The 14,107-nt window shown below is 44.8% G+C and overlaps 1 protein-coding gene across 5 annotated transcripts in view; it reads left to right on the top strand.

Annotated features, from left to right (window-relative positions):
- The window catches only part of NTRK2 (neurotrophic receptor tyrosine kinase 2), a 324,464-nt gene that overhangs the window by 67,740 nt on the left and 242,617 nt on the right, over positions 1-14,107 (top strand). For all 5 annotated transcript variants that reach the window (XM_019478098.2, XM_006272070.4, XM_019478097.2 and 2 more), the window contains exon 6: positions 9,530-9,666. In XM_019478098.2, the coding sequence (XP_019333643.1) occupies positions 9,530-9,666 (137 nt within the window). The remainder of the gene's footprint in view (positions 1-9,529; positions 9,667-14,107) is intronic.

A 14,107-nucleotide genomic window follows, 5' to 3' on the forward strand; every position in this document is an offset into this window, starting at 1 on the left:
CATTTTTGTTTTGATCACAGTATTTTTCTTTATACATTCCAATTCAGAGTCAGGAAACATTCTTTGGGATCTGAGGAGCCAGGTCCCTTTGCTTCTTGACAAGGTTCTTTGCTAAGCATCACACTTCCTTCAGTCAATGTAGTTGGCTAGCTGAAATGAATAGCAAGTTATAGCATGGTTGTGTACTTCAGAAAAATCAAAACTACGACATACGTGAGAGAGTCTCTTGCCACTGTTTGAGATGTAATGGACAGTATTATGTCATTTTTTAAATCTGGTATGCACTGAGGAGGTTATGATTGGGTCTGTTACACTCCTTGAACTAGAGAGAATACTAATGAAGCAGTGGCTATAAAAATATGTCTTCACACATTTCAGCGTAATAGAGGATTGTTGTCTCCCATATTCAATTCATCAGTCTGTCTGAGCTGTATTATAATATGATTAAGAAGATTTCAGATATGGAATAGAAGGATCATAATGGAGGTCAGATGTAGTTGCCTTGTTATCAAAAAAGCTTCAAATGTCTTTTTTTTCTCCATGAAAGCACCTCATTTATGTATATGTGTATGTATATATATATATATGTGTGTGTGTGTTATATACATACACAAACACCTCTTTTAAGGTATATGTGGAGTTAAAGGTGCCTTCAGGGCTGGGCAGCAGCCATACAGATGTTTCCAGGATCTCTATTCTGAGCTGAAGTGAATGTATTCTGCTGAAGTTCTGTTCTAGATGCCAATTTTTTTTTCTTTTTTTTTTAAATCTTATCTTGGATATCCAGGACTGCCTGATTCTGCCTGATTATATATTTATATATAATTATTAATATATTATATATGCACCTCATATATATATGAGGTGCATGCATAATAAAATATATAAATAATATATAAAAAGAGGTGTTTGTGTGTATATAACATATACATATATACACAGAGATACACATATACACACACAAATAAATAAACACACACACATATAAGTATATATATGTGTGTGTGTATGCATACATGCATACATACATACATGCATATGTATATATATAAAATCCCTTGCATATACTTTTGTGTATTCAGGAATGGGACGGTCCTCTTTAGAGCCAAGAATTTTTTTTCCTACTAAAAATATGTATCATTTCAGTTGTTCCAAAACTTTTGGTAAATTCAGACACAGTCCATTGAATAGCATCAGCTGGAAACAAAATCTGGGAAGGTAGGATGAGAATTGGTGCTCTGCTTTCATATAGCATAGTCCAGTGCTTGCGGTATTCCTTCTGGGTATTGGAGATCTGGATTCAAAACCATTCTCTGTTTTAGGGAATTTCAACCCACAGTTCTTACCTCTCAGGACAATGCTTCATCTATCAGGCTATGAAGTATTCTAAAGTGGGGGACTCTCAGGCTTTCCTACTGGGGCTGCTTTGGCATGGTTAATATTTGACAACTGCAATGAGAGACACTGAGGGTAAAAACAGATATTGACAAATAAAGTGGATCAGCTGTGGTAGGATGCATCCCAGCACAGCTGATCCACTTTATTGGGCAAATCACATACCACCTGTTGTCCTGCATTGGGTAGGGGGTCCAGTGAGGGAAAATGGGTGATATGTTTTCCTTGCTTGGGGATTCTATCCCTTGCTGCTCCATCTCTCCTTGCCAGGAGTTGCACCAGGTCTCACTGCAACCCATGCCTCACCCAGGGAATCTCTAGCACCTCATGTCTCCACACTGAAACTTGTGCTGACTTGAGCCTCTGCATGACCATGGGATGATGTGGGTCCTGGCATGGAGGTGTGGGGCAGCACAGGACCCAGGGATTCCCAGTGCCGTGTGCCTCCACTCTGGGATCCACACTGGTTTCCACACTTACCTGTGTTTCATGTAGAGGCACAGGTTGGTGCAGATCCCAGCATGGAGGCATGGGGTGCTGGGAAATTCCTGAGTCCTGCACCTTCCAGTACCTCCTTGCCTTGACCTGAGCTGACCTGTTCCTCTGTATGAGGCATGGGTCAGCAGAGACCCAACACATCTCACAGTGTGGAGGCATAAGGCTATGTGGGTCTGACATGGGGGCACAGTGCTGAGGATTTCCCAGGTTCATGCCTTCACACCTGGACCCATGTGGGATTTCCTCACTTATAGAAACCCACCCATGGATACCCAGGGCCAGGTCTCCATAAGCAGGAAACCTCGACTTTCCCTGCTTAAAGAGAGGTGCCCCAGGATTCCCTGGGGTGCATCTCCATAAGCAGGAAAAGTCAGGGAGGAAATCCTCAGGCTTGAGAGGCCTGATCCTCTGTGGGAATTTCTAGGGTGTGTAGGATTGAGTCCCTCAAGTCCCAGAGCACCTGCTGAAGGTGACTGAAGAGTATGGGCAGCTCTAGGCACTCTCTCACTACAGAGCAGATAGACATCTGCCACAGTAAAGCAGTACTATTTAACACTACTGATGTGGTGCAACAAAGGTAGGGGTGTCTATTTGCTGGCCCTTTGTTCTGCCATATAACTTTTTATGGCAACACAAATATGATGTCAGGCAATGTCTGTTTCTACCCTGAAAGCACGTTCAGAGAGCAGTTCTACAAGATCCTCTAGCCGGGTTAGGTGGAGGGAGATGCAGATTCAAATCGACATGCATTCAGACAGTAGAGGAAGCTGAACTTGGATCTTCCACATCCTGCATGGGCAACCTAATCCCTGAAGCGTTAAAAGTAGTGGTGGGGGTGGTGGGATGACCTGTACCTCTTTTATAAACCTGATTCTAGATCTCACTGGCTTTTAGTGCAACTGCCAGACATGGAGCATTTCATTTATATGAAAGGGAGTGAGTAAGTCACTATTTCTCAGGTGAATTTCATGCCATTTTTTTCCTGCCATTTTGGGATCCTGAGTGGTGTTTTGTTTTGTATTGCTTAATTTTGTAGTAAGTGAAGACATAAAAACACCTGTCATTCAGAACTACATACATGTGAAACTTTTAAGTCAAAGTGGTGTGTGCTGTATGAGCTAAGAGATGGTAAGGAACTTGAAAGGAGAGAAGGAAAGTGAGAGAGCTGTACTAGCAGTGAGATTGTGAGAAGAATCTTCTTGCCCCCATACATCACCCTAGCATGACAAAGGAGAAAACACCTGGTTTTTTAACATGCATATTTGTCAGTTTCACTTGATCAAAAAGTGTGTGGGTTGCCTGTGGTGGAGTTTAGATCACTGCATAGAGAAGAAAGTAGATCTAAAATCTGTGCCTTTGTCTCAGAATCTTCAACAGCCTGTTTTCACTGCCATCTTCCTACTGATTCCTTAACAGCAACAAGTAAGGCCAAAATTCAGAAAGCATGAGAATAATGGTAGAGTTACACATTATACTTAGACTACACTAAATCTGTGAAACGTTAAACAATGTTAGTAAGATTATGCTGTAAGCAGTCACATATTAAGGGTTAATACTGTTTCTTGCCTGCACAGCTCTGACTTGTCACTAGGTCTAGGGACAGACATTCAAAAAGCCGAAGCCTGAATTGATTCAATCTTTGTAGGTTAGTCTAGCCTGCCTAGATTGAATCAGTTTGCAGCTACACATCCCATCCAGACTGAGGAAATGCAGGCACATGCCTGCAGTCACTTAGGCCAAGAGCTGAGGGGTTGCTAGAGCAGCCCTCAGCTGCAAGGAAGTTGTGCTGGGGGGGCATGGCCAGCCCCAGCCAGCAGTAACTTGAAGTGAGCTGGCCAGGGGTTCCTTCCCTGCCCACTTGCTTAAGGGGCCCTGCCAGCCAGCCTCTGGCTGTGCCCCAGGCCCACAACTGAAGTGGCAAGGGAGCAGGGCCCTGATGGGGCAGCAGCCCCAGCCCTGGTGTCCGGGCAGTACAAGCCTCTTCCCAGCAGGGTGCCACAAGTGGGGGTCAGCACTGCTGTGGACTGCACAGAGTGGGCAGTGGCACTGGGGCTTGGAGGGGGCCATCACCACCCCCACCCCCCAGCACCACTGCTACCACTAGTGTGCAACAGCTTTCCCCACCCTGCCCCCACCCTGCCGGGAAGAGGCTTACGCTCCTGGACACTGACAGGGGCTGCTACCTGTCATGGTCACTTCTCCTTTGCCCCTTCTGGCGCAGGGATGCAGCTAAAGCCTGGCCAGCAGAGTCCCTTAGGTGGGGGGCAGGGAGCAGGGTTAGTTCCCCCTCTATCCCTGGGGGACTGCAGTGGGGTCTGTCCACCCCAACCACCACCACTCCCAGGGAGCAAGTGGCAGAATAAGCCCCTTCTGCTGGCCACTGGAAGGAGGGGAAAATAACCCCCCTCCCTGCCCTCTGCCTAAGGGGCCCTGCCAGAGTGGTGAGGAGGGAGGGGGGAGCAACCATGAGAGGGGCAGCAGGCCACGCCACAGTGTCTTGAAGTGTGAACCTCTTCCCAGTGAGGAGGGCCATGCTGTGGGAAGGGGTGGGGTTGGGGAAAGCAGACTAGAGGTGGCAGTGGTGCTGGGGAGAGTGATGGCTCCCTCCCCATGCAGGCTGTGGCAGTGCTGATTCCCACCTGCAGCCCCCCCACCGGGAAGATGGTTGTGCTGTCCGGACACCAGGACAGGGGATACTGCCCCGTCAGGGCCCTGCCCCATCGCAACTGCAGCAGCAGAACAGGGGTGTGGTTAAAGGCCAGCCTGCAGGACCCCTTACACAAGGGTTCAGGGACGGGAGTTATTTCCCCCTCCCTGTGGTATCTTGTGGAGGGGGCTTATCCAGCTGCTTGCCCCACACATGGAGCCAGTGGGGGCAGCGGCAGTCGAGGGTGGAAGATCCCAGCTGCAGTCCACCAGGGCAGTGGGGCTAGAGCGGGGAATAACCCTCCCTCCCTGGCCCCCCCACCTTAGGGGCCATGCCTGGTGGCATTTAGCCATGCCCTGGCCCTGCCACTGCAACAGCGAGGGGGAGTGCCTGGGGGACCCTGGCCCAGGTCCATGCCGGTGGGACACAGATTGGGGAATTAAACCCCACCCTGGCCAGTTCACTCAGAGCTACTGCTGGGGCTGGCCATGGCCCTTACCCCCCCGCCAGAGTAGCTGGCAGAGACATACAGGTCTGCGCTGATGGGACAGGAGGGGGCGGGGAATAAAACTCTTCCCTGCCCCCTTCCCAGGGCCAGTGTCTGGCCAGGCCTCCACCCTTGCCTGTCCCTGCTCTGTCTGCCGGTCCACGGTTTGCCAGTCCGCGGTTTGCTGGTCCTTGATCTAAAAAGGTTGGGAACCTCTGAGCTAGACCATGGGTGTCCCACTTCGAGACAGCTGGGGGCCACACACTGTGCGGGCCACAGATCTAGTAGCCACATTCAGCAGAGGCAGGTGGGTGTGTCCCTTTCTCTTCTCCACTGCACAGACTACCTAGTGTCCTCCTCTTCTGGCCATGCCCCCCCGGGAGCACCCTCAAAGGAAGAGATCCATGTGTGCGCTACAGAGGAAGGCAAAACCCCTCACTGTCCATGCTGATATGCCCAGGGGTTAAAAATCTTTCTTGATTCCCTGTCATGATTGTTCTGACCCTGAATAGAGAGGCAAAGCCTAACCAGAAAACTCAAGATTATTTTAGCCTCAACAGAAACATTGTCATATCCCAGTCAAAAGCCCCAGCCTTGGCTCCAGACAACAACCAGTACTTTTGAGGCATGTGAAAAAAATACCCTGACACCTGTAGAAACAGGAAGAGAAAATATTTCTCCTTGGCCCTATATGGCAACCAGCAAAGCCTATAATCATGGGAAAAACAGACACCCTCCACCCTGCTCTGGAATCTGGGGACTGCAAATACAGTTCATATATCACACATCCTAACTGAAGAGCCAGGGCACCTCTTTCTGTTCTCCTATCCACTCCATAAACTGATCCCCAGCTCTTTTAATGTTCTTTCATAACTAAACTTGTTATGACGCTTTGCTTTATTCCCCTTCTGATGAGCATGGATCTCTACAATTTTTACCAGTTTTGGGCTTCAGGGCCCTCTTGTGATCTAGTGATCTGTTGGTGGAGGGGGAGCTCCTGTTGCTGTCTGGGAAAGTGCATGCATGCAGTTATTTCCCTTAAAGAGAGGGAGGAAGATTTGCCTTCGCTGACTTTCACAAATAAGTCTTGTAAAGACACTTGGTTCAAAAATCAGAAATCACTGCAAGAATTTGTCTCAGAAATTTAATAGAAATCCAACTAATGCCCTAATTGGTCAACATTGGATTTATTTCCATTTAGATGAGAAGTTTTATATGAAACACGCTGTTAGCAGAAACCTTGAATGCAATAGAGCCACACTTTGAGCACTGCTCATTTTACTTAAGTGATACCATGTATATATTGTCCAGGATGGTACTACTGGGAAGAAGTAGCAGCCTGTTAATGGCTAAGTCTCACTCCCAGAATCTGGTATGACCACAGGAGTCAAAGCGTTTCCAGAAATGGTGTGGGAGGGTGTCTGCAGAGAGCAAATGATCTCATTACTTGTCTTCCCTGCTCCCAATTCAAAATAATTAATACCTAAATGTTCCTTACAATTAGTTTAGTTTCCTGCCTGGCTGGTTGACAGACACTACTGAGGTTTGAATCCATTGCAAACAAAAGCAGATGGCTACTTCGCTAACAGATTATGGCATCAAGGCACACAGCCATTCAGCTCTGTCTCAATAAACTTCAACTTCTGATTTATAAAGTGAGCATAATAGAAGAAATCCATGATGCCTATAATCAGAATCACATTACAGCACCACTTAAAGCAGTAGCAGAATTGCCTAAGTAGTTATTGTATACTCGTGCCGAATTCAAATCTTATTAGGCAAGAAAGCAGTGCCTGGAAAACAATTTGTCTTGCCTTTGCTATTACAATCTCTCATTTCATTTTTATTGAGCTAATTAAGCTTAAAGTGATATTTCAAGTATAGATAACTACTACTGGATTTTTGGCTAACATATTATGTGGTCCAATTAACATAAATCATCTGATTATTTGCTTATTTGGGACTTTATAAAAAACATCACCTCGGTATACTTGTATACCTGCAATTTCATAATGGAAGTTCATTAGTTTCATGCTGATTAAACCAGAAAGAGAAAGGGAATGTGGTGAAGTATAGTAAATAGGTATTTGGAATAGCAGGCACTGCCTGTTGTTTTAGATGATCAATTGCAAACAAAACATGCCTCTCATTACTAATGAGGTGTGCTTCATGGTTGAGGGCAAGGCTAGAGTTATCTGTCCATAGTGGATGACGGCTCCAGATGATGGCACAAAATTTCCTAACAAAGGCCCTGTATTTTCAGCATCCTGTGTGCTTATTTTTTCCATGAAGATAAATATAGTTTTGAAGGACAGCAAAAATATGCTTGTCATGTGTTGTGCACCTGAAAACCAAATCTACTCCTGGTCTCATACACTGCTGGTCATATTTTTCAAGAGTCCTGCTTTAATTTAAGCTCTTTAATGAAGTCTTTGAATTTTCAAAAATCCTCTTTTTCTTGGAACTCCCAGTGTTTTGACACTTCTGAAAATTTGGCCATTTATATGAGTTCCCAGTGGTGGACCTGTTGGGCAGTGAGCTAGCTGAAAATCTTTCCCAGAGTGGCTTTGTGGGGTTTGTTTTATTCCTGTGCTAGAACACCACTAAATTCAGGGAAGAGGTGAGGTGTTTGTAAGGGTGGGTTTTGTCTCCCTAATTCTGAGGACCATTTCTGAGTGAAGTTAGAACAGCTTCCCAGCAAATGATCTAGGTTCTATAACTAGTCTGCTGCCTGGAGGATAGTGTAGGAATGAAGTAGGAGGCCCCCAGGGCCCCAAGTAAGGCTTCTGGGGCCAGCCTAGTGCTGGCCCCAGTCTCCCCTACCCAACCTGGGGCAACTTGCCATGTGCAGAGCACCTGTGGCATAGGCATTCCCTGGGAACAACTAGCGTTCACACACATCAGGGCTAGGGACAGATATTACACATACACTGATTTCAGTGATCCAAAAACTGATTTAAACCTGTAACAGAAGAGAAGTTCAGTGCACGTAAACCAGTTTGAAAATGGCTGAAACCAGTTTGAGATAAACCTGGTTGAATGTAGTATCAGACTTAATTGATTTGGCTCAAACCAGTTTATGAAATATCTGTCCCAGATTCCTTGCTGGCTTAAATTAAATCAGACTCTCCCAGCATCCTGGTATGCTCTCTGGGCTGGGTGGGGCTCTCTGCTCCACAGCAGGGCTGGGCCTTCCCCTCTGCTCCCTGGCTGCACTTCTGGCAGAGACTTGCAGGTACAGCAAGGTCTGCCTGGCTTCCCCTTGCCCTACCCACCCCTTGCTGCTCAAACAGGAAATCCTCCCCCTCCCCTCCTCTCCTTCCCATCTCCCACAGCAGAGACCCTAGCCTCAGGGACCCTAGGCATGTGGTATGCTAGCTAATGCAGACGTGTCAGTGTCTCTAATTTCACTTGGATAGGCCGACAGAACAGTGACTGCTTAGGGCTGTTTGGAGCTAATCAACAGGTCAGCTGGTAAGCTGTTTAAGAAGTTTGAAAAAATAGAGAGAGGCTGTTGTTTTGCTAATTGGATGATAAGCACTGTTATCTGTCTCCTGGTGGCTTGCTCATATGTCAGTTTGCTGCAGACAGTATAAAGAAGCAGGAAGGGCAATTGAAAAGCTCCATGTCATCAACAGATGCATGCACTGTATCACCCCCCACCCCGCTTGCCTTAGAGTGCTAGCAGGGGGCTGGGGGGCTGACAATACTCCTACCCCTTGAGCAGTGAGCGGGGAAAAGTCTGGGATGCTTGAGGAAGACCTCCCTAATCAGAACGTCCTGCTAGGGCCTGGCCACACCCCACCCTCAGCTCAGTCTGTGCAAGGGAAGGGTGGGCTGCTCTAGTGCTCCCCTGCTTCTAGCCTGGGCCACTGCAGGTATGTGCCTGAATTTCTGAATTTCCTCAGTCCAGAGAGAATGGCTGTGCTGTTTCAAACTGATTCAATCTAGCCAGGTTAGACTAATCTGCAAAAATTGAATCAATTCAGGCTCAGGCTTTTTGAATGTCTCTCCCTAACCCTGGATGCAGCCACAGAGTTTGTTGGAGATCCTCCCCTGCATGAAGTCCTGGAGCACAATTTCCCCATGGTATATATATGGCATAGGTAATACTAAGACAATATTATTTGGGCGAAAGGAAAATAAAGACTTTATTACAACCATTACAAAGGAGAGAAAATACGATACAACCTACTTTTCCTCAAGATAGGAGGCACACATTAGAATTAGCTTAAGTGCCATTTTTACCTTCTACCTATGTTCCTTTATGTCAATACCTTAATATATTTGAAAATAAAATATTTTTGGGTATGTGGTGGAAAAGAGTAGCTCCAGGGCATTACTTTTATCAAAGGAGCTTTTTGCATTCTTTGACTGAACATTTATTTACCACAACAAATCAGTGATTAGCTGAGCAAGCTGCATTCTTGACTAGATACGGACTGTTTTCAAAGTGTTTCTGATAAACATAAACCCATACATGTTTTTTGCTTGTGTCATAGGCTTGCCTTTGGCAAACTTAAGCAGTTATAACCTCACTGTTCTGGAAGGAAATAGCATCACAGTGTATTGTGATGCCACTGGAGTGCCACTTCCCAACGTATCCTGGGCTTTCACTAATCTTGTTTCAAACCACGAGGTAAGCTTTTCATTTAAATATGTGTCTCTCTAGAGACTGAATCCATCTGCTGAAGGATGATCTGGAGCATGGCTTTCAATTTTTATTATTTTTATAATCATAAATATGAAATGGAAAATTAATGTTATCCTTGCATTTACTTTCCAGCTGTTCTTAATCCACAGTGACTGATGCAATGCTTCTTGGAAAAACGTATTTGTTCCTTGAAATACTGATTTTTGTTTGAAGTATATGGACCTTCATTTGTAAACTACAGTTCTTTAATTCTATAAGAATACTAGTTACATGATGAGCTAGGAAAGTGAAGCTCAAACAAACACTTATTATCAGGAAAATACTAGTTTAGTAAATGTAAAGTTTCATGAAAAAAGTGTTGTACCTATAATTGTACTGTATTCTCAGATACGATATGCTTGAGTTATAGCTGTAAATATTAATTACTTTAGTGGGGAAAATCACCTTGATAATGTGGGTTTTTTATTTTCTTTAACAATATAACAACATACAAATTTGACTTTCAAGTTACTCTAGAGGAAATAACAAAATTCAATTATAACATATGGAAAGAAGAAGACAGGCGGGCGATCCAGGCTGAACTGGACAGGCTCAGCTAGTGGGCGGACGAGAATCTGATGGTGTTCAATGCCGATAAATGCAAGGTTCTCCACCTTGGGAAGAAAAACCCGCAGCATCCTTATAGGCTCGGTAGTGCTATGTTGGCTAGCACTGTGGAAGAAAGAGACTTGGGGGTCATCATTGACCACAAGATGAACATGAGCCTGCAGTGCGATGCTGCAGCTAGTAAAGCGACCAAAATGCTGGCTTGCATCCATAGATGCTTCTCAAGCAAATCCCGGGACGTCATTCTCCCCTTGTACTCGGCCTTGGAGAGGCTGCAGCTGGAGTACTGCATCCAGTTTTGGGCTCCACAATTCAAAAAGGATGTGGAGAAGCTTGAGAGAGTCCAGAGAAGAGCCACGTGCGTGATCAGAGGTCAGGGAAGCAGACCCTATGATGACAGGCTGAGAGCCCTGGGGCTCTTTAGCCTGGAAAAGCGCTGGCTCAGGGGTGATCTGATGGCCACCTATAAGTTTATCAGGGGTGACCACCAGTATCTGGGGGAATGTTTGTTCACCAGAGCGCCCCAGGGGATGACGACTAGGTCGAATGGTCATAAACTTCTACAAGGCCATTTCAGGCTGGACATAAGGAAGAATTTATTTACTGTCCAAGCCCCCAAGGTCTGGAACAGCCTGCCACCGGAGCTGGTTCAAGCGCCTACACTGAACACCTTCAAGAGCAAACTGGATGCTTATCTTGCTGGGATCCTATGACCCCAGCTGACTTCCTGCCCTTTGGGCAGGGGGCTGGACTCGATGATCTTCTGAGGTCCCTTCCAGCCCTAATGTCTATGAAATCTATGAAATACTTACTTATAATGTCACCCAAATGCTGCCCTTTACAATCCTACCATTCTGTCCCCATTTTCACAGTGTGTACAAGTTGGAGACCCATTGATTATTTTCTTTATAATGCAGATGCTGATAAGGCCTTTGACAAGATTTCAGCATGGGGCTGCTGATATCTTAAATCTACCTTATCTGCATTGCATTCTGGAATTTGTGGCTTTAGTCTTGAAATTGTGGCTTTCTGCCATCTTGGAGTGTAAACTGCCTAAGTTACTCCATATGAGATGTATGGCTTTTGCTTGACAGAGAGGGCTGGTTCCTATCTTCCACATCTGCTTAAATGTGAAAAGGACAAGGAGATGCCCTAGTAGGACATCTGCTATAGATGAAATTTTGGGGAAGTGGTATAGTTGGCCTTGTCTGCCTCTCTACTCCCCCTTAACACATTGCTTCCCTGCATTAAAAATTGCAATAATAGTTGCATCTACAATGAATTATGTACTGCCTTGAATTTTTAAAAATATTTAAGAATTTTCCTAAGCCAGAAAGAAGAGCTAGTGCAGTTTGCAGGATGTGCAAGGACTCGTTTTTTTTATCCCAAGGGAACCAGAATGTCACGTGGCCTTTTAACTTCTGTTACAGCTCATTATATTAGGCCTGTATAGGTAATCATAAGACTTGCTTTGTGGCTGTTAGAATTAAGAATGCTAAGGTCTGTAACATACAGAGAAATTAATTTTAAAACTTGACTTTTAAACTAGCGAAACACACCAGTCCACCACCAAGACTGAGAGATCAAAACAATTTGGGGAGCCTATACCAAGCCTTTTTTTAAACCAAAACAAACGGAGGATAATGCTTAAATGAGATCACCTTGCGCTTTTTTAATACCTTTTTATCTTTAAAATGGAGCATCCAGTTTGTTTAAAAGCTTTCCAGGAAAATTCTATCCTGGCATAATTTTGGATCTGTGAAATTTCAAAGGGGCTTGTAATGGAAGGCTAGCTATGGAGTAACACTAGTCCTTTCAAGAGTAAGACATGGAGTGCTCTTTAAATTCATTTGCCATTCACCACTAGCCTTCCCTTTCTTTGCTAATTGGTTTTCTATTTTTATTCCTCTTCTTCACACCTTCATGTCTTTGTTTTTGTCTCTCATATTGCTCCTCCTAGTACTTCTGTGTATTTTCTTCTTATAAGGAAAAATCCTTGCAGGAATAGAGTTTAGTTATCCACGTGCTTAACTTTTGCTTCAGTTGGAGTTTTTACTATGCACTTTGGCCCTGATACTGCAGTCCGTTCCCTGTGAATGGACTCTTCCATCTGGTGCAAGTCCCAGTGATTACAGTAGGACTAGTGAGTCAAGTTAAACACATGGGTAAATGTAGCATTGGAGTAAGAAGCCTTGCATCATTTAGGTCAATGGGAGTTTTGCTGTTTACTTCAGTGGAGAAGAGGGTAGTCAGAATGAGACAATGGACAATTCCTTACAACCCAAAGAGGAATATTGAAGTTACTATGGTTCAATGCTATGGTATCTGCAATACTATGGTATCTGCAATGCTGCAGCTCGCTCATGGGGATCATATAGAAGTCCTAGCAAGGGAAGTTAAGTAGATTTGTGAACTGTTCATTTTTTCAGATTTATTTTGTTTACTTTTCTTCTTTAAAGCAACATTAGACTATTTTATGTAAAACTGACGAAAACAGAGAGTTGTTTTTGGCCATTTTAAGGACCTGCTTTAAGATAATAGAATCCAAGCTTTTTGGCTTAAGGCCTGACACTTCATTTGTCATTCATTCTGATGTCTTTTAATGTTGCAGCACATAATCCAATTATTGTTTAGGTAGTGCTTTAAATGCACACAGAGCTTTATAAAATATAAAAGACTCAAGGTGTGCCTCAATCAGCTTACACTCAAATGCAACAAGATGATAGGGGCAATAGTTCAGGAGCTTGAAGAAACCAATTTGCTGTAGGAAAGATTCAGGCTAGAAGGAAGCTTTCAAAACAAAGTTTTGGGAGAACACTTTGTAGTTGTGGCGAAGTAGGCTGGAAACAGATGCAGCCTTTGTGCCTTCAAAAAGTTTTTATGGAGGTACAAAGCCCAAGAAAACAGATGTCCATGCCCCTTTTTGCGCCACAACTGTCCAAAATTGTGACCATGACAATAGGTGGTATAAATTTATGCCACTTTCTTGTGGTGGATGTCTGCTTGTTTTATGGTGTGAGAACACTGGCAGCCTGGAACTGCCTCTCCAGCCACACTGGACTGACACTCCTGGGGCTTCAGGGGTCCAATCCTATGTGCCCTGGCAATTCTCCAGCAGAAATAGGCCCCTGAAGCCCTGAGAGTGCCTTTCCAGGTTGGTCTACTTGTAGAGGTTTGCCTTGGGAATTCCTTGGAGGGGATACCCCAGACATGCCTGTCATGCTGGTGCACCTGACTCAGGACAATGGGCGATATCTGTGTCATCTAGTGAAGCAAATCATCTGTGCTGGGACTTATTCTAGCAAAGCTGATCCCGCTTCAAATAAAACTTTTATTTATAGCTATAGGCTGCTCAAAGATTAGAGAGAAGTAGTGTAGAGTAAAGGTTCAAAGCAAAAAGTGATAGAGATTAAAGCAATGGAAAAGCAAAGGTTGAAAGGAACATAGGAAGTGAGAGCATTAGTGACTGGTGCCTCCTGAATTGGGGGGGAGGGGGGGTGATGACAGCAGCCCTGTCAGGGGGGCACCAGCCCTACTGACAGCATTAGTGTTGGCCATCAAGCGGGGCACATGCACCTCCTACCAGTCACCTATGGGTGAGAGCATGACTGAGAAAAGAAGTTCAGAGTAGGCCTTAAAATGAATGAGTGATGACATAAAGCAGAGGGAATGAGCAAGGGAATGGGTCTGAAAAGGCCAATCAAATTTTGATGCAAAGGAAGAAATGTCAGAAGAGAGGGACTGGGAGTGGATGAGCTTGATGCTTGGAGTTTGTGTATTCATCTGGTTTCTGAAATCTGCACTCATGGTTTCTGGTTCC

The sequence above is a fragment of the Alligator mississippiensis genome, chromosome 3, assembly GCF_030867095.1.
Source record: "Alligator mississippiensis isolate rAllMis1 chromosome 3, rAllMis1, whole genome shotgun sequence".
NCBI lineage: Eukaryota > Metazoa > Chordata > Crocodylia > Alligatoridae > Alligator > Alligator mississippiensis.